Source organism: Euwallacea similis, chromosome 30 (genome assembly GCF_039881205.1).
Source record: "Euwallacea similis isolate ESF13 chromosome 30, ESF131.1, whole genome shotgun sequence".
Taxonomy (NCBI): Eukaryota; Metazoa; Arthropoda; class Insecta; order Coleoptera; family Curculionidae; genus Euwallacea; species Euwallacea similis.
In genome coordinates, this window is record NC_089638.1 from 1,904,091 (window position 1) to 1,929,896 (window position 25,806).

The 25,806-nt window shown below is 32.4% G+C and overlaps 3 protein-coding genes and 1 non-coding gene across 6 annotated transcripts; 2 read left to right on the forward strand and 2 right to left on the reverse strand.

The window, feature by feature from the left end:
* Positions 1 to 181: 181 nt before the first annotated feature.
* On the forward strand, positions 182 to 7,794 carry LOC136417770 (ionotropic receptor 40a-like). Of its 2 annotated transcripts, XM_066403573.1 has the most exons (16): positions 182 to 467; positions 1,169 to 1,279; positions 1,651 to 1,745; positions 2,144 to 2,239; positions 2,502 to 2,737; positions 2,794 to 2,959; positions 3,017 to 3,129; positions 3,182 to 3,275; positions 3,334 to 3,492; positions 4,384 to 4,543; positions 5,023 to 5,151; positions 5,218 to 5,318; positions 5,376 to 5,538; positions 5,598 to 5,694; positions 5,748 to 5,983; positions 7,545 to 7,794. In XM_066403573.1, the coding sequence occupies exons 1-16, from the start codon at positions 206 to 208 to the stop codon at positions 7,742 to 7,744; spliced, it is 2,418 nt and encodes an 805-aa protein (XP_066259670.1). In that variant the 5' UTR covers positions 182 to 205; the 3' UTR covers positions 7,745 to 7,794. The 2 variants fall into 2 exon arrangements, with proteins under 2 accessions (XP_066259670.1, XP_066259672.1); XM_066403575.1 differs by lacking the exon at positions 2,144 to 2,239.
* On the reverse strand, positions 6,941 to 7,047 carry LOC136417892 (U6 spliceosomal RNA). Its single transcript, XR_010752873.1, has one exon. It is a non-coding gene; the product is annotated as a U6 spliceosomal RNA (small nuclear RNA).
* A 2,277-nt stretch (positions 7,795 to 10,071) lies between the features above and the next one.
* Positions 10,072 to 11,371, forward strand: LOC136417857 (sepiapterin reductase-like). Its single transcript, XM_066403705.1, has 2 exons — positions 10,072 to 10,212; positions 10,541 to 11,371. Exon 2 carries the CDS (start codon positions 10,563 to 10,565, stop codon positions 11,361 to 11,363), a length of 801 nt encoding a protein of 266 aa, XP_066259802.1. The 5' UTR covers positions 10,072 to 10,212; positions 10,541 to 10,562; the 3' UTR covers positions 11,364 to 11,371.
* A 2,266-nt stretch (positions 11,372 to 13,637) lies between these two features.
* LOC136417856 (tubulin polyglutamylase ttll-4-like) lies at positions 13,638 to 25,541 on the reverse strand. 2 transcript variants are annotated; one of them, XM_066403703.1, is made up of 16 exons: positions 25,468 to 25,541; positions 25,320 to 25,386; positions 23,924 to 24,251; positions 22,522 to 23,307; positions 20,485 to 20,624; positions 18,879 to 19,091; positions 18,583 to 18,751; positions 18,415 to 18,523; positions 18,154 to 18,361; positions 17,970 to 18,096; positions 17,089 to 17,305; positions 16,765 to 17,023; positions 16,541 to 16,714; positions 16,246 to 16,319; positions 14,231 to 14,389; positions 13,638 to 13,958 (listed from the first exon to the last, which is right to left on the reverse strand). In XM_066403703.1, the coding sequence occupies exons 3-15, from the start codon at positions 24,199 to 24,201 to the stop codon at positions 14,246 to 14,248; spliced, it is 2,898 nt and encodes a 965-aa protein (XP_066259800.1). In that variant the 5' UTR covers positions 24,202 to 24,251; positions 25,320 to 25,386; positions 25,468 to 25,541; the 3' UTR covers positions 13,638 to 13,958; positions 14,231 to 14,245. The 2 variants fall into 2 exon arrangements, with proteins under 2 accessions (XP_066259800.1, XP_066259801.1); XM_066403704.1 differs by lacking the exon at positions 25,468 to 25,541 and having other exon boundaries at positions 13,641 to 13,958; positions 18,894 to 19,091; positions 25,320 to 25,455.
* Positions 25,542 to 25,806: the final 265 nt, after the last annotated feature.

Genomic DNA, 25,806 nt, shown 5'->3' on the forward strand with positions numbered 1-25,806 from the left:
CGTAGAAATAGAAGAATCGGTTAAATACGAAAGTTGTAAGATCAAAAAAAGGTATAGGCTGATGTGTATAATTTGAAATATGGGGAGTGGCTCGAAAAAGAATACTAGGATTAAACTTGTTTATTTTAAACAACACACCCTATATGTATATTGCCCTTGTTAGTATTTATTTGGGTTCAATTCATCATGTCTTATTGTTCTTAATATGTCAGTCCATATTAATTGTTTCACCTTTAACTTTCAATTCGCTATCAAAATGAATGGCATTTATCATGGAATATTCATGCTCATTTCTCCAACTTTAAGTACGCTAAAGAAAATTATAGTTAATCTGCCCATCACCGAAGTAGCTATGAAACTATATTTAAATCACGCTATAATCATTATTAGTTATGTGGTTTTCAGCATTCTATTAATAAACTCTAAAACGTATTGTTTTAAAACATCCAAACTTATTACATATGAAGGTAAGTGTGCATTATTCGTAAAATTATTCTTTTCATTTGAGTATTCAAGAAGTTTATAGGAATTCACCAAATATGCGCAATTTAATGTTTACTCAAAAATCAGTTTTAATCTAGAGAAAATTCTAAATTACTCCGGAAATATCGGCGAAAACCCCAATGGTTCAAATTTGATTTTTCTTAAATAGTTGAATAATTACTCATTACAGATAGACGTAACTGGAATATTTTAAAGCACTTTTTTATAAGAAATTTGAATACGTTTGCAAAATTCCTCTAAACTCGCAAAATGCGCATATTATAGAAGAAAATATTTTCTTCTTTAACATTTCTTCTCTTTTGTTGCATAATTTACAAGAACGTTATTTATCATTTCATAAAAATGAACATTTTCTTAAATCTGGAAACAAATATAAAAATTAAAGCTATAGAAATGATCTATTTTGGTAGTCTGAAGATCCCCATACATTCTCTCGAATTTGTAATACTGAAAAAATTGTAGCATTTGTAGAATTTGTATAATTGGTAAACGTGATATTTAAAATGGGTGCAACAATAATTATTTAGGTGTACGATTGTCTTAACTCATTTTCTTAACAATTTGTCTGTTTCTAAATCTTCATTTCTTTTTCCTTCACCATCATTTTCATGACAATTTTATTAACGGTATTGTAGGTACCTAATGCATTTCATGTAATTTTTAGATCAACTGCAGAGGTTGAGAAGAAGGTATGGTGGCGATTTGGTTTCCGCGACGTATGAGATTGTTAAAAGTTTTCCGGAAAACAAATTAATAATTGGTTTCGACATTACGGGTAAATAGCTACAAGGAAATATTGATAGAAATTCAATATAGGTACTCTCAGAACGTATGATAACAGTTTATGTTATGCATGGGTTTTTAGTTACACAATAGCAGCATTTTCTATGAGTTAATTAATTTTGCTCCAACATGAGAGAAAACCTGTCAATGAGTTAGGAAATGAAAGTATCTGCTTTGTTTCATAACTAGTTGCAAAATAATCAGTTTTTCCATCACTTTCGAGTGCTCTGAAACTGTATCTAATTTTATTTTTCAAAAATTAAAAAATTATTATATAAAGAAATTACTGTTTTGTAATAATTATTCTAGTTTTCTCATTGACTTACTGTAATTCTTGTTTTTCTACAAATCGTCAACATCAAGACCATCATCTGGTAATTTCCCTGCTGCCCACATTGGAAAAAGGAAAAATTTCTGTAACGCTTTTTAATTTTTCGTCTTTGGATGCTCTAGACAAGGTAATGAATAAAAAGAGTAATCTAAATCAAGGTGGGTCACAACTCACAAAGTGAAGTTTACACACACCCAATAATTAATTTTAAAAAATTCGCTTTTACCATCTGAAGATATACAGGGCGTCTTACTGAGAACCGGAAATTTGATACGGATAAAACTTGGTAAGTGGGCAGCTTTTAAAAATTCAACCTTTATATACCGGAGGGACGTCGTGTATTTCTTCAAATCAAAGAAAAAATGAGTATCATCTTCCCTTTTTTTTAAATAAGTGTTTTTAAGGAATTTTTTCTATTTTTAAACAATTGTTCATATATGGCAGTTGATTTTTGAGATATCCTTTAGAGGAAGATGCGAAATATTTCTATACATAATAAATACCCATTTATATTTTTATTGCAAGTATTTCGAATTACTTTCTTACCAAACGAAGAACTATCTGCCAGCTACCACAATCTTCTTTGGGAAACATAAGTTTTATGAACATATTTTACTTCAGGTAAGGCCATATATAACTGCTGCAATTTTTGTTGCATTTTAGGATTTTTATCTGAAATATCACACTAAATTTATTTGAATTAAATATAGCTTAGGGCAAGTCTCAGTTGAAATATCAGTTTTGAATAGAAACCATCGAACTTTCATATAGAGTAGGCCGCTATGAATCTGCTTTAAAAAAAGCCGTGGAGCAGTATTTAGAGATAGGCAGTCGATATTTAGATAAATTAGAAAGAGGCATTAAGACCAAGTGAATGTTATAGATTTATGACAGAAACTACATAAGAAGAACTTTGATCTATATCTTTCATTGGAAGACTAACTGGAATGATCCTATAAAAAGTAAGAGGCAACAAAATATCAATGCCTGCCACTGGACAAACAAGCTGTGCTACAGTGTGGCTCAAGAAAAGTCTAAGCAAGCATTTTCAAGGCACTTTTTAATGAATATTCATAGTGCTATGAGAGTAATTGTGATATACAACTCCAGACCTGACTCGTAAGCTGAACCACTGTCTGATAAAGAGAAATTAGTCTACAAAGCTTTGAACACAGTTTTAGAATATATTATAATCAAGCAACTTCGTATAAAGAGCATCACCTAAATATGGTCAACTGGTGGGATCATGAAAAAGGTTTGTTTCATCATCCAACACTCCCACAGAAAAAGTCTGTTTACAAGGATTTCCACGGCAAGCTTTTAAGAATTCCAGTATTACATGTATGTAGATAGAATTTACATCTGTTACAACTTTTACCAAGCTTATTACATCAACAGAAACCACCATGGCACTTTGTTCGGTACAACTTAAGCGATAACAAGTCATTTGAAGTAATTGGTGGAAGAGACGATAGAATATTGAACTTATTGTCCAGAAAACTAAATTTCAGGTACATCGCTTTGCAACATATTAAACTGTAACATCAACTTATTAAAATTTAGGTATGTATATTCAGATCCCCCAGAAAGGATTCAGGGTTCAGCTACTTCTGAAAATGGAGAATTCAATGGAGTGTTGGGATTGGTTTCAAATAGGGTAAAATTCAATAAAAACTATTGAATCATTGGACCGACTTAGAAGAGATACTTTCCAGAAAGCAGACTTATTCATTGGAGATATGGGAATCATCTGGGAGAGAATTAACGTAGTTGAGTTCTCCTTTATCACTTTGGCAGACAGTGGTGCGTTTGTTACACATGCACCGAGTAAACTCAACGAGGCTTTGGCTTTATTGAGACCGTTCCAATGGCAGGTAAAGTCTGTCCACGATATATTTGGATCAACCCTTGCCGACATTTATTATCCCTACATAATATAATTTCAATCTATTTTGCATTTCAGTTATATATAATGTTACAACGACAATCTTCTAGCTAAAGTCAAAACAAATATTTTTGAGGTTATGATGTAACTAACGAAAGATACATTTCTGAAAAAAGTTCCAATAATTATCATTCTGTCTTTCTCTGAGTCGTACAGCCTAGTAATCCTGGACAAGGATAAATATATGAAGGATCAATTGTTTTTACACATTTTAACGTCTTTATCTGACTTCGTCTCGACATTTTCTTATTCTGTCTTACTTGTGTTGATCCACTGACCTACATACTTGGTACATCCCCTTTAATGGGTGCTAAAAAAACTTGACAGCGGAATGTTTGGAATGCGGATATAACCGGTTCTTGCTCTTTCTGGCCGTCTTTATTCACCTTCAACTAACCTTCGCAGTGGAATACGGTTACAACTGGTTCTTTACACGGTTTTTTTACGAATTTTTTTAAAGAGTTTAAAAACAGTCTTAAATTAATTTTTCAGAGAATTAAAAGGGTTCTAGAGAATTGTTATTTGTGGTCTTTGTATCTATCAAGTAGATATTTTTTATACATAGGAATAAAAGTGAAACGACAAATGTTTGAGACCCCCTAGTTTTACTCTTATCTAATATATCTGAAGTACAGCACAGAAAAAAACTAGCTGGATATATGGAAAATTTTCCATAAACTTAGTAATAACAATAAATGAGCTTAGCCTGTAGCTGTACTGTTCCATTACAAAAAATTTATTTCTTTAACTTGAAACTTTTCTTTTAACTTAAACCTAAATAAACTTCACCTTATGTTCTGGCGTTTTAATACGGTTCCAGGTCTGGCCAGCCATAGGGTTTACTTGCCTAATCGTAGGGCCATTCTTATACATCCTAATTGCCTTACCGAATGCTTGGCAGCCTCGGTTTTTGGTACGATCACACACACGATTATTTTTTGATTGTACCTGGTTTACAATAACTATTTTACTGAAACAGAGTAAGTACAGATTGCTTATAATTGTCGTATACAGGGTGTCTCAGAAACAGAAATACAGGTGAATATAAAAGTGCTAGGGGATAAAAAAAATAGAGTAATCCAGCAGCCTGTTTTCATTCTACAGAGTGTCAAAGTATTAATTTAAACCCATTAGATTTATTTTTTACGTTTTTGTTAAGTCATTGGTTTTCAAATACTTACGTAACAACAGAGGGGAGTTATGAGATTATATTCAACATTAAGATCTTAGCTTAACTAAGGTTTCAAGTGTGTAGATCAAAAACTGTGACATTTATTCGCAATTTAGAGAATTAAAAATGACTGTGACATTCTGTATAACCCCATTCCCCCAGTCCCAGAATTATTTGTGCAAGTGTTTCTGGTGCACCCTGCATAAGAGCTCCAAAGAACGAAGATTATTGGGAGAAGTGTTCCTAGTACACTTATATAAAAGCTGTATCAAACATTTCTTTACATAGCTGGGAAAGAACCAAGTAACACCCAGAAAACGAGGTTTTTCATTATTCTTCTATCAATGTCTTCGACTTACATTATCACTGACATGTATTCAGCAAATCTAACTTCACTTCTTGCTAGACCCGGAAGAGGTAGATATAAAACATATTACTTTACTGAGACAGACGGCAAAAACAAACAATTACTCCGTATTTTAGAAAAAGCTATCACCAACTTGTATCAATTAAAAAACGTTATGGAATCTACTAATTTCGAACTTTTCATTGAAAAGCATAGTCCATCGTTTGGATTAATTGAGGTGAGGTAGATTACGGAGAGGCATACGGACTGGTACAACAAAATAATTACCATTTAGAATGGAAGCGGAATCTATGGTCAAATTTGGGATATAATGCAAAGAAGTCAAAACAAATATGTAGTTGAATCTGTGGAAGAGGGGGTGAAATTGGTAAAGGACAAGCGAAACGTCGCAGTAATGGCAGGGAGAGAGACATTATTTTTCGATACCCAACGGTTTGGTAGTGGAAAAATTTGTTTAGAAAGGTGTAATAAATTATTTGAGTTAGTTAAATTTTAGGCCATAAAAATTTTCATCTCAGCGAAAAGCTCAACACTGCCTACTCTGCCATTGCCTTGCAGTTGGGGTGTCCATACATAGAAGAAATTAATAAAATGTCAGCATTGCTGCTATGAAAAAGCGTAACGTGCTACATAATTTTCTTTTCAGTCTCATGGCAAATTTTGAGGCAGGAATCATAACGAAAATGACAGAAAACGAATATGAAAAGCTAGGGAAGCAGCAAAATATACCAGATGCCAAGCTGAGAGAGAACGAAGCTACAACAGCTAGTATTGAAACAAATAAAAGGGCGAAAGCGACTGAGGACGATAAATTGAAACCCATAAGTTTGAAAATGCTGCAAGGATCATTTTATTTACTTTTTATCGGAAATATATTTTCTGGTGGGAACTCAAATTATTTTTTATAAAAGTTCCACGGAAAAGTTCTCGCTATGTGGAATTTTGTCTTCCAAATCAAATATCAAATAGGAATTTTCAAATGGATTTGTCGCTGCCCAACCCAAATCACTTATTCCATCACACTGTTATAGAATGAAATATTTTGCAACAAGTGAAGATGGACTTATATCTATATTATAATGTGAAATTTAACGGTAAACTATGTACTTGCTTCTACTTTAATTTTCTCTCAAAAATATTTTCAGTACTCGCGAATCCGCAGGTTTCGCCTTCGGATTGGCTTTAGGATTTTTGGTTTATGCGGCAAATTATTTGCTTCATGTTCGTTATATAATACATACTGCGCGGCCAAAAAAAATGGCACTAATTCATTTATAGTTTAGGCACTCATTTTTGGAAACAATACACATAGGTGTTCGTTTTTGCACAAACACTTTGAATGAAGAATGTATTATCGGATGTATCTAAAATTTTGTGTCGATTCACGATATGAAATAAAAACACTTGGTCTTCCTATTTGAAAAAATAAACTTGAATGTCTTAATCAATTGGTGGTCCACCCTGTAAATTTGAATTGTTTTTGAAAAGATGCGAATTGAAAAATAAAGGGATGTGTCTAAGAGCTTTTTCAAAAAATCAATACTTGAATTATAAACGGGGTCCACAGTACATAACGGACATTTTTAATTTTAGAGATTTTTGAAAAATTCAAAAACAAGGCTCTTTCTTATTAAATTTAGAAATTACCTAGATGAGGAAAAATTGAATTTTCTTAAAACATTTTCCACTAAATAAAGTGTCTTACGGGACCGTGGAGTGAAAAGGGGTGCTGGGTGGGGTAAGGTAAGGTAGGTAGAGTAACCAAAACGTGGTTTTGGAAATTGGAACGATACAGAAAAGATTAACATGGTTCCTGCGCAATGACCACAGACAGTAGTACCACTTAACCTAACCTTCACGATTTTGCGTGAAGTCATCCTTGCGCAGGGGCCATGCTAATCTTTTCTACATCGTTCCAATTTCCAAAACTACATTTTGGTTACTTTACCTACCTTACTTTACCACACCCAGCACCCCTTTTCACTCTACGGTCCCGTAAGACACTTTATTTCGTGGAAAATTTTTGGGAAAATTCAATTTTTCTTTGTCTAGATAGTTTCTAAATTTAATAAGAAAGAGCCCTGTTTTTGAATTTTTCAAAAATCTCTACAACTAAAAGTGTCCGTTATGTAATGTGGACCCTATAAATGGATTTCTTGCCGAGAACTATGTTCGAACTTTTCCGTGGTGTGATAATATACAGGATGTCGTTTTTAAGTGAAGATAATTTTGGAAACTTTCAACATGTCGCAATACCGTTTACGACATATCAAACGTCTCCAAAATTGGTTTCTCCCATTTGACCCTTACTAAGATTCTTTTCGTCTGCCTAAATAAAGCTATAGTAGAGACAATTAAAAAGGGCACGCTGTATATAATGTGGTGACGTGGTGGTAAGTAAAATGCACAGTATATTTATAATAAAATATTTCTATATTTTTAGGGCTTATTTTGTTGATTGAAATTGGAATATATAAATATCATCTGAAGGCGAGGAGGAGGCATAAGAGTCAGTTCCAAATATTGAGAAAATTATGGAGGAAGTTTAGATGGCTCGTAAAGACCTTCAGATGTAAGATTTCTAGAATGTATAGGAATTTTATGCATGATGCTATTACCATGACTCTTGAGTATACAGAGTAGTGAGCGGAGAATAAGAGAAACTAATTAATGAATGATATATTAATAACCAATTATAGAAACGTAAAATAACTAAATTATTTCTACAGTTTGGTTAATTATTGTCTGAAGTAGGAAACTACATTTATATGAATAGACAAAATAGAAAATAAAGTTACTTTTATTGTCAAATTTATGGTTTGCTTAGTCCCTTTTCAGTTAATTCAAAATTCGCAATGGAGCACATGCGGAACAAAAAGTCAAGAAAAATCGCAAAACATTGAGATGACCAATTGAAACACAATTTGCAACTTTTTAATAATTTCCTGATAGACTGTGAACGCGCTCGTAAACGTATGTCCAACGTCAATGACACTTGTCATTTATTACTCTCTTATTTTTAATTTTTATTTATATTTTCACATTTGACATTTGACTGACCTTGATTTGGGCTGTTCTATTTATTTATTAGTTGTTTTTACCTGTGTGGATTTCACATAAATTGTTTTTGTTCCCTACGGTTTACTAATGCTTGTTTTTGAGTATGAGTGTTTTCTGTGCACATAAAAATTGCAATTAATTTTTATTTTTTGTTATATCTACCTGTATTAGAAATTGTTTTCTGTTTTCCTTGTTTCTGTGGATACGTTATTTGTTATGGACCCATGGAACAAGTGCCAGTGTTCAAAATCCTCTACTGAGGCAAATCAAATTTTTTTAACTGAGTTCGAGGATAATTTTCAGCCTGAAATCACCGATAAGTTGCCGGATCACAAAAAGTATTTAGCAGCTCTTGGTGAGTATTATGAGTGCCCCAAATAAGGCACCAAATCAAATAGCACCATTGCCAATTTAGAAGAAGAGGATGTAGCATTGGTTGTTGCAGTTTTGCCCCTCTTTATTGGCAAATGGGGCAATAACTGATGGCTGTGAAATCAGGAGGAGTGATGTTTTATATATGTGCCGATGTGCTGGTGCATGACATCCCTGGCTTCAAAATAATGCAATGAGGGCACTAATTCTTAGTGGTCTTCTGGTTAAAAAGTGTGATCAGTTTTGGTGGAATCTGTGCAACCGTTTGCTCCATCCAGTTCTAAATTGTTGAGTACCATGTTACCTTCCTCGCCGCTCATTTACATTTGGCCAGTAGACAGGATAATTTAATAAACTCTTCATTTATTGACCTAACATAAATAGATTCTCTATGATAATATAGATCACAATATAATGGCATATCGATTGGTCTTTGAGCTAGATAACCACACTGCTATGGTTATTTTTCCTCTGTAATACTAGCTATGACTCATGTACTTTGTGTACAATTTAAACAACAAATTTAAGAAAATAGTCTCCAAAAACTTTAACTGTGTCTCTGTAGTGCTGTCAGTATAATTTTTCATAATCTTAATAGTTATTTACTTAATGAGTGCCAAAGTAATATTTTATCATACACTTAATGCAGTTGAATGAATCATGCACACCAAGGTCGTTCCAAGGTTAGCAATTGGTCAAATTAAAAGGATACTTTCCCATGTGTTAGATATAATATTATTCTTATCCCTCACATATGTGTATAAACCTTACTATCTTTTGGAAGTTCAGTTAAATATTAGTGGTGCAATCTTTACACGCACACGGGCGCTAAAGAGTTTTACCATAAGCATGTGAGGGTGAAATACACTTGCTACCTCGATTTGCGTGCGATAAAGCCATTTTACCACAAGGATTGTATTTAGGTAATGTCAAATCCAGCTTTAAGAATATAAGTTGGATTGTCAATTTGTGCTACCAAAACAGCTCCAAGGATCGGAGCTGGTATCGGAGCGAAATGCAGTGCCGTGTTTATAAATTCGACTTTATATTCAATAAAATATGTATAAGAAATTGACTATTTTGGAGAGTTCCAAAGAGAACTAGCCTCTTTTTCATAAAGAGCTTCTCAACTTGAAACATTTATATAAGTAGATTTTTCTCACAATATGCAAAAGCCGTTTGGTTCTTTTTAGATGAGCAATATGCATTTGTGGGTAAGAGGTTCCAACACTCGCCACATCATATCTTACGTGTTTATTTATTATATTGTGCTATTACAAAATTTACCTTTTTTCTACCCATCAAGTCACCCACATCCTGAATTAACATTATCGTATTACTAATGAATTATTTTTTCTGCTTGGTCGTTATAAATAGCTATCTATGTAGGGAAAATTATTTTATAACATCATTTGTTTCAATAATTTATTGTTTTTCAGAATCTAGACTGCTTAAGCTACAATCCAGGCCTGACATTCTCCAGCAATTAGTTGCAAGGAAAGAATTTTATATGCGACAACTGCTTTCAGAGAGTACTAGACCTGATTCAGATCAAATTTCATTGGATGAACCAGTAGGTGATTCTGCATTATTACGAACAATTTTGCCCCATAGGCAGGCTCTTAATCAAGGAGAAGTTTTGGAGCTTGTTAAACACGATCAATTGTCTAAAGAAGAAGGTAAATTAAAATTATCATTTAAATCGTACCTAGTAAGTTTACAGAAGTTAGATAGTGGCAAAATCTTATGGGATTGTTATGTCTAAAACAAAGTAATTGCATATTATGTATATTATGTTGTAAACCCACTGTCTACATCGAAGAATTTCTGGAAACATCTTGGCATGATAAACGTTGCTTCTTTGCGGGCGGATCTTACCACAGACTTGAACAGATATTTTTATTATTATCCCGACGATACACTTTCCATCTTTATTGCGCCAAATAAGCTTGTTTTAATAAGTCTTCTTGCGCACCTCCCGGTTAAAATACTGTTTTTTCTTCGCAGGCTGTCCTCTAACATATCAGCCATGGCCACCTCAGTTGCTGTTAACTTTTCAAAAAAGTCACTAATCGTCATCACCGGCGCCTCCAAAGGTATCGGGCAAACTATCGCAGTGGAAATATCCAAACGCTTAGACACAAGCTCCATTTTTGTCCTGCTCGCTCGTTCTATGGACGGTTTGGAGGAAACCAAGAACCGCATTTTGGAAACTGATAAATCTTTCACAGTTCTAACTTTCGCCATCGACTTGTCCTCAATTGATTTTGGTGGCTATATTGAAATATTTAACGAAGTTCTTAAGTCCATTGATAATGCAAATATGGAGTACGGATATTTATTTCATAACGCTGGTCATGTAGGGGACCTAAAACAAGCTTCAGAACTTGTAGACCTAAAAACATGGAAGAGCTACTTTGACTTGAATCTTTTCTCAGTCATTCTTATAAATAACGCATTTTTGCAAAAATTTAAGGATTTATTTACACGAATCGTTATAATAAATATTACTTCTTTGGTAGGCCGCCAGCCGTTTGCTAATATGTCGATGTATGGGTCTGCAAAAGCTTCTAGAGACATTTTCTTTAAAGTGTTAGCCCTAGAACAGCCCGAATTTACCGTTTTGAACTATTCTCCGGGACCTGTTTTAACTGATATGTTCAATTCCATTTGCGATTCTGCCGAAAGTCTTGATCTGCGGCGCAGCTTTCAGGAGATTAGAAATACCTCAATTCTGAGTGCGTCGCAAACTGTGACCAAACTTCTTAACCTCTTGGAGGAGGGCAAATATAAGAGTGGAGACACTGTGGATTATTTCGATAGAATTTAAAGTTTTTTTTTAAGGGTTTTTATGTGCTTTTATGGAAATGGGTATATTTAAGAATCCCAATCGCATTTGTTAAAGTTCTTTTTTTAAATTTATTTACTGGAGCGTTCTTTAATATCGAGTGAGTTAAGGCAAACTCCTATGCCACTGAAGCTAGTGGGGCAATATATATCTATGTATTATATTTAAAATTTTTATTTCTAAAGAAAAAGGCCATCAACCATTTGGTCTTTCTATCATAGGAGAATGATAAATAATAATTGTTTCTGTTATTTTTTAACTTCAAAATGTGTTTCTCAAACAAAATAAAAGCAAAAACGAACAATTACCTGAAACTTATAGAACATGTTCACATCATTAATCTGAACTAACTTGAACATGTTCGCATTACAAGATTGAGTTATATAGTATGTAAAAGGGTCCATTTAACTTGATGCAGAGGTGATAAGAGTCAAATATTGTATACGAAAAGGGTGAAGACAATATAAAAAAGTATAGGAGAGTTTTGTTTGCTTGAAGTGGTTTACTGCTTCGCTTTTGCTATATGGCAGCATCTGGTTTTGTTTAATAATAAAAATATAATGTAAACTAAACATGAAATTCATAGTTTTTACTTATATTTACATCGGCATACCTAGCTTCATGTAATTTATCAGAGAGGATCATATAACATAGAATACATAATATATTATGCTTTTCCCTAACTAATTTTTCTTTCAACCACCTATTGCCTTTCCTAATACGTTCCCCAGGGCTGCATTAATAAAATAAGTGTTTGTGCAATATTTTCAACATATATGACGAACAATGATATAGAAGGTATGTACCATGATTATATTATTTCTTTGCTCAATTATAAAAATTCGAACATGTGAGATATCGTTTTTAAAAGAATTAAAAAAGTGGCTAAAATATAGTTTTTTTCTATATTTGAATTGCAAATATTAAATTTATGTGCCAGATTTTACTTGATATAAATTGTAACGTTTGATTATACCTAAATTCTTTTTCGTGTTAAATATGCAAAATAATGACCTCATATATTTACTTCTTCGTTTTTGAGATCATTAAAATGGTAGATGTTAGACTATTTAAAATAGAAATCAAAATTGAACTTGGGAACTTCGGAACTGGCACCAAAATAATTTTCGCTCTGTAAATTTCCAGCATCAACCGAGGCGTTATATTTTGTATAACCCCAAATTTGAACTTAATGACACATAAATGGTAAAAACTGCAGAGAAGATTGAGAGACATTTTCAAATGTTGGCATCCTGCATCTAGTTAGATTTATGATAAATCATACAGACACTCGTCTTGTAATGTACTGAAATGTCATCATTTATCACCCTGTGCTTTTGCATATGCATAACTTATACGGATAGTAATTTGATACAGTAAAATGTTCTTATTTTAAATGAACTCCGAAACGTAGCCACAAACATGTATTAACTTCATTTATTAGTTATAATAAAGTATCCAATTATAACCAGATTGTTAAAAGCTCTATATGAATCGCCCTCTATACATATACTATACTTGATACAAAAAATGTTAATAATTTGTTTATTTTTAAGATTGATTCAACAAACAATGGGTGATGGTACTCCGCTTCTATTTCTACTGAAACTAGCTTGGGACTGCCGGTACCGTTTACCTCTTTTGATCACGGTTGGCTTCATGGTTCTAGACGTTCGAATGCAACTCGACATAAACGTACAAATGAGACAAATACCGAGGCCTCGATCTAATCACAGACTTCATAGGGATATATTACCATTGAACGATATTCAGGAAAATAGAGATAACATTGAGGACAACTTAAGTGATAGTAAGTGACTTGCCTAGCGAAAGGACAATTTTTTGTGGTCAATTTGACTTTTAAAATGGATTTACAGTTTTGAAATTAAACCTTTTTTCAGTGTCAAAAAGGAATTTTCTGAAACTCGTTAAATTTATTTCAGGTTCATGGACAACATTTGAAGAGCAAGAAGTAATTGAAGATGAATAAAATCATGAATTGAATATGTCTTCGCTTTATGCAAATACGTCTCAATCTAAACATTTCGTCGGTCTGTTATGAGACCTTGTGCCATCATTTTTTATATTGTATGTAATAACAAATTGAAATTTTTTTGGATTGTTAAATCGGAGTTACACTTGATTTTTAGAGTAGAATAGGTTTTGAATGAAAATCTGGTTTTATACATTTTAAATTTAATAATTACAATTACGTTGTTATTTCTTGAACTGATTGCCACTTTTCATACTTATCTAGGATTGCAGATCTAAAATAACCAAAACCTAGAAATTAGAGCGGGTTCGACAAAAAATACGTTATTCTTAATTCAAATAAAATTTATTTATTAAATCATGTTTAAATAATTCAATTAAGTAAAAAAAGAGTGGAATATCCTTAAGAATGAAACTTAGAATTAATAAATAATACAAATAAATATAGAGTATTTACTACACCATATGTGAAAATAAAACAATAGAAGACACACATCTTGGAAAGTAAAATAATGAGACGTACTTGGCAGTCTACGCTGGCGTTTTTACAAGACATTCACATTATACAGCTTGACGATTATTGATCTAAAACAAAGGATATTTTAAAGATTAAATGAATAAACAATTTCTGTTTAAATTATTAATCCTCAATAAAATTATAAAAACTTTCAACCTCGACATTATTCCCTTTTTGGGGAAACGTTAGAATAGTATTTATCGTCGTTCAATGATCGAAATTGTTGCCGTCAATAATTATTGAACTAGTTAATGGCACATAGTTTTGCATGCAGTTGAAGGGAAGACTATCGTCCTCTATGTCTCGAAGTTTCAAGGAGTAATTATTATTTACAACTCACAATTGTTATACCCCTTCACACCTTAATTTCTTCACATAAAAGCAACTTTGTAGAAATAGAAGCTTTCTGCATAATTTCTTCTAAAGGACGAGTGTGACCCTCATATGATGGCTGCGGATTCGAAATCATCGTTTCCCCAGGGGTCATATTCTGACAGCTCTAAAATAAATAAGAATAGAAGTTTTAATGTAAAATGTACATATTTAATTGCCCTTCTCATTGATTAAAGAATAGAAAGTATGTTTCATATTTTTATACAAATAAATCGATGAAAGCAACTTTTTTCTTTCTATTTTTTTACAATGTGTGGCATTTCGATACTTTTATCGCTCTATACACGTCCAAGTAACTTAAAGTCTAAACAACAATCTATACAATATTTATTCTTCACAGTTTCTAGGCTCTACTAGTTTTATAGAATCTAGAGCTAAACCTCAATTTATAACCATTCTGATAGTTACAAAATTTGCTTTCCATATATGACCAAAAATTGTATAAAAAACCGACAAATTGAAGGTCCGCACCAGTAATTTTTTTCGAAGATGTGTTAATATTTCAGAAACCACTAAATTTAGACATTACTAACCTTATACGAACTCAAGATAGTATTCACGATAGAAATGTCTCCTTCAAAGCAGAATGTTGATGTTCACCTCCGATATAACGGTGATCTAATATCTAATACCTATAATTCTAATGTTGATTAAGGGCCGGTTTACTAATTTGCAAATGTGTCAATTCTCAGCTACAATGATATTAAAGTAATTCCCTATCGTAGTAAACGGGTCTTTAATCCCCATTCTGCATTTTTCTCCAAAATCACACACATCTAATTTCTATCATTTTGCTAATTTCTAAAATGTCACAATTTAAAAAAGAGACATATAGACAGCTACGTTGTAAACGTTAACTGGTTGATTGCATCGCTAGGCTCTAACAATATATTCAAGTAATTGAACACATAACTAAATTACATTACTACTGGCACAGGGTATTCAAAAATTACACGATCTTTGTTAACATCATCTAACAAGTTTCTGCTTTCTATAGTATTATTGTTTATAGTTCTATTTGTCAATGACAAATTTTTAACTTTGCTTTCATTTCATTACGTAGCGTTAAGAGATATTTTGACATGACGAAAACTAGAAAACTATTCTATTAACAAACTGACGTCGATTCTGAGAGATAGTTCCCACTTACTGCGACACTGAGAGCACAGAGAATGCAGCGCTGCCATAATGGAATTTCTGGCCTCGATTTGACCCCAATAACATTACATTAACGACAATCAAAAATTTCCTTATAAACTATGTAAGTGTGTGGTTATTAGGTGTTATTGATTTGTCAAATAGTAAAATGAATTTGGACACAAGTGGAGAATAAAAAGCATTAATCGAACTTAGAAATGGGCTATTCATCTACCAATCTTACCAACGAGAATCCAAAATTTGATGTAAACGCATAATTAACATTCGCAGTGTCTAATTCAGTTTTGATTTTGAGATTTTACTGTCTCCATACCGGATGTCCATTTGACACTTCCACGGAGTCATGAATCTGTGCCATAGTAGAAGTATATTTTCGTATTTTATAGTCGAATACAAAGAGTTATGTAAGGCTTTGACCTGGTAATTCTAAAATGGGTTAGATGTTTAATTCATTACTTTTTTGGAAAAAATCCTGTACTTTAATTTACAAATTAAATAAGTTAATTAAATTTTTGAATTAGTTTATGTCAAGTCCGCAGTAGGCAGGACAATTAAATTAGTAAGTCTTCGTGGGATCGTCAAATGGGCACCCTGCAATGGCAGTACATATTTAAAAAAAATAAATTCTTCTGTTGTAAGTGAAATGCATGATTTCAAATGACAACTGACTATTTCTACAAAAAACTTTTTTAAAATCTGTAATTACCTACTCCGGTGTTCCTTATAATATAAACAAAGCCTATCTCAAAATAAGCAAGATTTTGAAATGGTACCGACTACTTTAATAAGATGTAAATTACCTACCTTATTTACCGTGTTGTGATGAGCTACCTTTAAGTGCAGCTTTTTGGCACATAAGGATTGAAGTAAGGCGATACCTGCAAAAAAATGTTTTGCTGCAAATTTTTGAATTATAACTTCTTATTCATATCAGTTTTGTTTTAGAGTAGTGATATTCATAAATAAAATAGTTTTATTTTCGAAATTTTACATTACAAACTAATAAAAAACTGAAGACTTACTGGTAGACTCAATTTAAAAATAAACGGAATAGCTAATTTTGAAGTTACCATAAATCATTAGTGCTCCTTAATCTTACCGTCTTCCCGTTTAGAAGAATATTTCGCTTCCCACGCATCAAATAATCGATTGTAATACCGTGCTTCCATAAATTCCATATACTTGTATGTGTGCGCAGTTGGAAATATCCTCTCAAATCTTCCTTTCACCACGTATTCATCCTCCGCTCTTAACAAATGTCGAATGTCATCACCTAAATAAATTCGTAAAAAAACGAACAAGAAAATAATAATATCCCCTTACCTGTTAAATTATACAAAATATCATCTAAGTAATCCTCTCTACTTTCAAAGAGTTCAAAGTGCGAGTGTTTTCCTCTTTCCTTTTTCGTGAGAGCGGTGGTATACAGCCGATTATCAAAACACTGCGGGGCGTTTCGTACATTCTGCGATAAACGTAAAGGAAAATGGAACTGTGCTAAATCGAACAAGGTCTTAACTAAGGGACCTTTTACGTAGGCATCAAGAGGCGAGGAACTGTGAAGACTTGGTGAAATGTTAACCTAAAAGACAACATAAGTTTTATGTAGATTTCTTATCATATATAAAAATTAAAGAAAAGTCTTACTTCCAATAACCATGGTTTTAAGTGCTCGTCTAAGAGAACGTCCACACCAAACAATTCGTAACAATTATAGTAACTATTCATATTCTCCTCGCAGAGAGGCGTTATTAAGGCTTCGGATGATATTATTGTCTTTATCACTAGTTGCTGCAAATTTTTCCAAAGGACTTTCGTGTCGACACCTTCTATGTGCAAATACTCCATTAGTTTCGTAAGAGTCCTGGAACAATAACTTGGTATTGTAATTTCATAATTTGATTTTCGCTATTATTTTGCAAACGATAAAATGTTTGAAATTCGTAATGAGACAAAATATCAGTTTTGCACCCCTGTTTGAAAGCGCAAAGGTGCGATATACGGTTAGTTAAAGAAATTATTAACTCGTTTATGACCCAGCACTCAAGTATGATATAAACATTATGTCATCTTTACAATTTTAATCAAAAACTATAAATGTTAATTCTGCTAACAAACACATTAGTGTCCTGCAGCATTAAAAAGAGCAGTAAATTTTTATGACACCCTCGATTAAGAACACTTTGACGAGTTGTTAATATATCCGTTGTGTATAAGTGGAAATATGCGTTTTTACACTGGTATCATAAATAACTACACAATTCAAAGAAAATCTCGAAATTATGAAACCGGCCAAGCAAACCTATGTTCCACTGTTGATAATGGCAATGAGACACATGAAGTCAGCAGCTAAATTTAAACACTCATAAATGTTTTTTGAAGAATACAATTTTCACGTTTCTTTTTGTGTTGAATATTAAATGCTCTTATTTAAACCCAAAATAATCCAAAATGAAAATGTTTCGCTAATTGTCGAAAACAATAAACTTATGAAACGACAAAATTTATACAAAAACTTGAATACTCACCATTTATGTCCCTGGCACGAGTTCGCATCTTCATTGGCAGTGTACTGACTGGACAACTTATTGATACTATAGTTAGTTAAATGCATATACCGATCTTTGAGGTCTTTAACGTCATCGCTATATTTGGCTGAAACAAGAAAAAGTTCTTGAAAACGTACTTCACCAATTAAAAAACAAGACTCACCACTTGCAAATCTGGCTAATCCTTCCGGATACAGGTATATCCTAAGAGGGTGAAAACTAGTAACTAATACATACAGTCTCAAATCGAATTTGCTCCCGTTTATGAGGTAGGGGTTATGAATATATTTTTGACACACTAAGGACGTTTTTTTAGGCAATTGAGACCATTTGTTTATCACTTTGATTCCTACACCTCTTGCTGAAGCAGGCTAAAATGCAAATCATCAAATCCATATACGAAAACTTTCCAACAAGAGTTTACCGGCTTGATAATCCACATTTCTTTACCCCCGTTAATTTTAAAATCCCAGGTCTGCTTCAGAATTTTCAGTTCTTGAGGTAGTACGTAAGTATGAGGTAGAAAACCAAATCTATTAAATTGATTGTTAAGAAAACATTATTCCCAAAACTTTGCGCAAAATATTCTCACTCTTTCAGTCCATATTTAGAAATCATCTTTTGGAAATTGCGCCACAACCTATCCTTTCTGCCCAACTGGAATGTGCCAGGAAAGTGATTTAGCTTTTGGGTATCCTTTAACGTTTTAAACATGGGAGATTTCATATGTTTGCCCCACGTACCTAACCACTGATTCGATTCTAAAATACGGGTTTGAACAATTTATTCAAGGTACTGATACAATGTAAGGATTGAGCCACAACGCGGAAGGGAGGAGACTTATGATATGGTAAAATGGGATTGCTAAGGACAAAATAGGGAACACACCTCTACTAAACTCACTTCTAACCAAGGCAAAGCCGGAATTTGACAAAGTTTTGCGAACTATAATAGGCGTAATTGTGCTAAGTTTCCATTTGAAGTACTTTTTTCCGTTGGGTAACTTATAGACGGTTTCCAAGTCGTGAGGGCGGAATTTTACGTAGGGGGGAATGTTTGGAAACAAACTCGAACGAACTGGCCAACTAGTACATTCCAACGCTAAAAAAAAAACGGAATGTAAGTTCCACTTAAAAAAACCTCTAGGCAAGTTTGGGAATACAACTGCAGGACTAAGTTAAAATTTTAAATATTCTTCAGTTCCAGGAATAATAACAAATGAATATTTGAACTAATCCCTAAAATCTATTATACACAGTTGCATGTCAAAGTCTAATTAGAAGTTGGCCTTTACTAAAAGCATACTATAAGAGGTAAAGGTAGGTAAAGGCAAAAAAACAAAGAAATATGTAATTTTATAGGTGATTTTTAGAAATACATACATACGCCGATCAATAAAATGAAAACTAGTAAGTGAATTTCGGAAACGGAAATGTTGTGACCCCAAACTACCTAGCTTTGTTAATGTTTCATACGTCTAAACTAAACGATTCTTTAAACATTTAATGTCTTTAATTCAAACTCAAAATAAATTATTTTTTAAATTTGTAATGATACGTGAATGTGAAAGACACTTAAGTAGAGACCTTTTCCAAGACTACTTTAGAAATGTCAGTGCTGGTCTGCTGGGGAATGAATGGAAACTAATAAAATAATTATATCGTAAAAATGCAATAAGAAAATTAAAACTAACACAATTCATATTTTGAATTTTCCTCTCGGCCTGTTTGACTGAAATATTGTTCTCATGGAACACTTTTTTAAGCTTTTTGATTTGACTCCTCCACTAAATGAGTTCCTGGAGTATAATAATTCTAATTTTATGTTATTTAGTGTCAGGCTACCTGCAAATTATGAGTATTTATCGATATTTTTCATATTTAAGGTCTAGATATTTATTTGATATTGCAATATTTGATCATATTTTTTCGTCGCCAAGATTACACAAGCATTTAAAAGGATATAAATACAGTTAGCAATTTATGTGGTAGTGAATATAAGGCAATAAAACCAATGGAAAAAAACAGCAAGCCGAAGGTCGAAAGGTAAATTTCCAAGAATTTTATTTACAATAATGCGCAAATGTCATAGAGCGTTATTTCTAGCATTTCTTAGTACTTTTGATAATAAACGATCGAAAGTCAGGGTTTCAAAGACAAGTCAAGATCAAAAGACATTAAACTCTAGAATATCTGGTTGCAATGCCCTAAGGCTTCTGACTATAAAACCATATAATTTCAAGGTAGAGAAACTATTAAAGTCGTTAAAATTTTAAGGTTTTAAACAAGTGCAGAAGGCAGAACATTGACTAAACGAAAATAAAATTAATGACGAGCTCTAACTACGTGATAAATGACGTTTTGAAATAAAATCAAATCCTCTATAAATCTATAATTGTCATTGTAAATTTAAAACAATGATATTTAAGTTAAATATTTAGATTAATCAGATTAAATGCGAAAAAAATATATGAATAAAAATGTTTGTAACTTACGAGAAGAATCGACATTGACGGACACACGACTACTCGACGAGTCTTTAGAAGATTCATCAGTAGAAATTGGATCGCTACTTGAAATGCTTTGGGAGTCTTCTTCTGCAACGTCATCCTCGACGCTATCACTTTCAGATTCACTGAAATGTTAAAAAATATACCTGCAGTAATTTGTAAGTCCAAAAAAATATCAGTCTATTGCAATTATGAAATGTAGAAGAGAATAGATAATAGAACAGAAATAATTAATTTGAATTGCCAGTCTAATCGGTTAGTCAATTCAGGAGCTAAGAAGTAATTCAAAAATTTATAAAAGGAAAGTGTCTAGTTTATGAACAGATTTTGTATCACTTTTAAAATAAAAAAATGTGTGACACAGACAGTAATCAAGTAGTAAGATATTTTCGCATCTCTTAGGTACAATTTTTTTTCTTTTTTCTTTTCCAATTTAGGATTAATACTCTTTCTAACCAAACCAACTTATTTTAAACCATAAAACTATGATTTCAAGTATCGTTAGTATCGTAGTATCTAATAGGAAATGATTAAACACAATCTGAATAAAGATACCAACTTAGTGAATAAATCTTACTCAGAACAATACTCCCTAAGGAGATAACCATCAAGTTTCCACTTCATATTGCCGCTATACACATAAAGCACACAAAAATAATATCGTGGAGTGAAGGGATCTATAATATTTGCTTTAACACCACACAATAAACGGCACGTGCATGTACGAAGTACGTAATTAAAAGGGGATCCACACAAAATGAGGTGTAAAGGCGGACTATAACTCGCCAACCAGACCAAGGCGAATATGACCCTGTTGTTGTAAAAGGGATATGAGACATACGCTTTATTTTCCTCCTCCTCACAACACTTTTATATTAATGGCCAGAATTAAACCTGAATCTAAAAATACGCAAGGTAAACTTATCATGGAATGTTGGAATTTTTAATAAAACGTGGTGTCATGCAACCAATGTTTTCGAAAAAAAAGTTAAGAATTTCAATACCCAACACATTATTGAAGTACAGATCGAATGAAAAATACTTTCCTTTTATTTTTAAAACTTATGGCACTTTTCTCAAACTTAAAATTTTTGGCTTAAATTAGTCATTTTTACGTCTTTCCTGATAGCTGGAAAACAGATGTTTAAAAGTGATTCAAGATCATAGAGTCTTAAAATAGCTTATTTCGGGCTTAGAGTGAGTCCGGATTTGGTAATTGGGAACGCCAATACTCTACTTACAGTTTGAATGTGAGGCATTAACAAAACACGTGTAAACATGATATACAAGAACAGTGGCGTAACGCGTAGTACGAAATCGCAGTTTCCATGAATGAAAAGTAATTTGGGAAGACGTGGGCAAAATGTATACAAATAGTTTTTTGATTTAAACGAACGGGAACAAGATTGGACAATTTAATTTGGAAATATGTAAATTTACGAGTAGTATGTTTCAAGTTACGGCTGATTTATTTTAAGAATGGAGGTGTGCGAATACAATATTAGTACTTGAAGGAAACTATCTCATTTACATAACTAGTATAAGGTGAACAATTTAAAATTGTTTAACTTTTTATCTTATAACTTAGGCCATTTAAAAAAAATGCAAAAAAATCAATTGATATACCTAAAAATTTAAACGATGTTGGTGATATTCTAAAATGTTGGAATTAATATATAAGTGGAATATATATATATAAGTAGGTACCACTTCAGCTCGTAGAGAAGATAAAGTGGCAATGAGATTGCAAAATTGTTTTCACTTTATATCTTCAAATAAAATCTGGAAACTATAATTCCGAAATCGTGAAAATTCGGTATATCTTCAGAAATGATTGGCTTGATCCGAGTTTGCATGCCTGGAAAATATTTACAATTGTATTTCTTTCTGTCATGAAAGCCTTGACAATCTGTTTAAACATGTTCATTTTAAAACTTCTCGCTTTAAACTTATTACAAATAAATATTCTGACAAAACAAAGAATGCTGCTATAGACTTTAACAACAGTACAAACTAACTTACCTTATGGAACTATTAATAATAATAATATTCTCCAATCTAGCCTTTCCTCTTTGTGTCTTTCCAACATTAATTTTCCTAGTTTTTAACGATATTTTACAATTAGAATATTTTGCTCCCTCGGAAGGTAACTGTTTTTCTTCCACCTTATGTTTTGCTTCCGTTATGGTCGTTATACAACTTTCGCGTAAAATATTTCCTTTTGCTGAGTCCACATTCTGCACATTTACATCTTGATTAGAACGAAGAGTATAAGAAGAATTATGTAGAAATTTCAGTTTTTCTCTCAGGTAATCTACTTCTTTAGAGTAATTTTCTCTATCTATTTGTCTATTGAAATAAGTCTCAGTGTTGTAGCATAGAGGCGTCTGGCTATCAGCATCTTGACTTTTAAAATCTACTAGCTGGCAATATTCTCTACAATTTGAAGTGTTTGAGCGTGACCCCATGGAGTAGTTTGAGTTGTCAAACTCTAGACCATCTATAATTCTTGATTTTGGAGCATGATAGCCATTTGACTTTATATACGATAACATGGCAGGCTCTAGCGAAGTTGTCTCAATCTTGCCAACATTTTTTACATTTTCTAGTAGTTTCGTTCTTGGATCTATGGCTCTTACATGTTCAAATGGAGCTCTCAAATCGAACGAATTGGACGTTGGACAAAAATCATTCTGCTTAAAAGCCTTTAAACAATTAATGTCATCTTGAAGAACTGACAAATTTGATGGGATTTGACAGTTATCATTATTGGCAATGTATGAGGTTGGCAGTTCTACAAGGTTGGATCTGGAATAAAAAATTAAATTGATTACGCCACTAGCACCAGGTACAAGGAAAATCTCACTCAAAGTCGCAGAATTAAAGAAAACTTGCGTAAAATAAATTTTCTCACGTTACGTCCCAAAAAAGACAACATAAATCAAAAATTTTATAAGAAATATAATTAAAAAGTATAAAACTAAAAAATTAAAATGGCTCTGGTCGTAGGGTCTTCATGACATTATTCATAGGGTTCTTCTCTAAAGCAAATATAAATTTTGCTAAGCAGCTTGTCACGGAATTTGCTTAAATAGTTAGAATAATTTTTTTAATGCAGAAAATTGTAAATCTATGTTGAAATTGGCAAACTTTTAGTTGTGTTTTTTGTTTAAATTTATACTTGTGATATAAAATAGCAAAATTTAGCTTTTTGAGTATTTGAATTATCTAATAAGGTCATTAAGTGGTGTCAGTGTCTCTGTCATGTTTATTTCTTAATTTAAAGATAGCAGTTATGTATAATTATTATTATTTTGACATCTCCAAATAAAATAAGTACTTGTTATAATCACATGATACATCATTCAATTTCAACTTAGTCTCTTGCTAAACATATATTATATGTAGTTCCTAAAAATTTTACCTTATTCGACAGCAATCATATTTAGTTTCATGCCATCCCTTGGAATCAAACTCCATTTCCATATTTTCATACTCAATACATTTATCATACTTCTTTGGAGTTAGAGATTTCATTTCTCTACACTTTCGTTTGCAGCATTCATTCGTTTCACTCTTAGACCTTCTTCGAGGTGACTGTTTATCACATATTGCACAGTATGAATAAGAATACTTGCAATACTTTTCCTTGGTTTCTGTACTTGTGTGGTGAGGAAGACCAATGTTGCTGTAGTCACCCATTCCAATGTAGTATGGGAAGCAAGCTACTATCTCAGTCTGGTTATCATTACCTGAAAGATGAAGGGGGAGAACACTTGATTAAAGCAACATAGTATACAAGAAGTATAAGTTATTCATTTAAGGTAATATCTTAGAAATTATTACAACCTGTGGCTGGATTGACAAATTAGAACAATGAGTTGAAATCATTTGATAATCTGTTTGTTGACAGTCTGTTTATTATGCATAAATTTCATCAGAACTCCAGGTTGAAGGTACATAATTTTAGTATGATATTTAAAATTTTTTAGAATAAAATACATACTTTTCCCTACGTATGTTTATAAATCATGTCACAAATAGTGCTTGTCAACATGAAATGACCCCTATTTGGGACCTTTTCTAGAACTGTTAGATATTAATGTATCCAACTGGGTATTTAGCAATGATGGCAATGATTGTACTAGCCATTATTACTCAAATTCTTATTTTGAACAAGGTACTATACACTCTGTGGCCACAAGTATTTCAGAAAGGAAAAATAAAAGCAGTATTCCGTAAAGTTCACTGCTGGCACTCATTTCTGATGAAAAATATCACTACAATGGGGTCAGGACTTGCAAATAAAATGTGGAGATGCTTGTGTTATTTTTTTGATCATTTCTAAGGGGAATTACTATAAGCTAAATATGACCAAGAAGCTCCTTTCTTAAGAAGAATTAGTAGTTAGTTAAATAAATACATACACAAATCAATTTCTTTTTTCTTAAAATGTCAAGACCCAATGCATTTCACAATGTACATATCAAAGCTCAAAAACCACAGGTAAGAATTTTTTTTTCGACTAAAAAATAGATTTCAGAGTTGAAAAGATTAAGCCGGTCAGTTCGTTTTTCTGAATTTTAAAAATCGCTAATCACAACATTTCTAGTTTGAATTATTATAATACATAAAATATTAGCAAGATAATAAACGACCGTGCTAAAACGGCCAATGGTTGGTGATGCTTAAAATGAACATGAAGAAGCGCCATTAGAGGACTTAACTATGTATTTGAAAAATTAAATGGCTTGGGCTTGGGAATATCTACCTTACATTTACTTATAGTACAGTGCTGAATGGAGTTTTAGTAGACTTACAATTTAAGTTTTAATTTCTATTAACAATCCTTCCAGAGTCATAAATAACGTCCAAAGTCATGAAGAGCTGCAAGAGATAAAAACGAAGAACTTAGAACTGCATTTACTGGTTTTCCCAAGGAAAATTTTACAATAATAATCATCTTACCGCCACAACTCCTATAAAACTTTGAGACACACACGATTTTCTGTAATCGTCGCCGCATGCGTACTTTCGTTTTCAACTTATGAGACAGTGTCACTGTCAACCCCAATCTGACGTTTCGTTTAAATACCAAGCATTTTTTAATAACGTTAATATTTAGAGTAGTTCATGTAATTTAGTGTAAAGAGGCTTAGCACACATTTACTCTTGAATATATTTCGTTATTCTTATTCTTCTAAAGGTTATCCCAAAATGAGTATACCGGGTAACAACAGAAAAGTTTGTGTGCATACAAGACAGCAATATAATTTTTTCTATAGGTCTTGCTCTATATACTCAGAT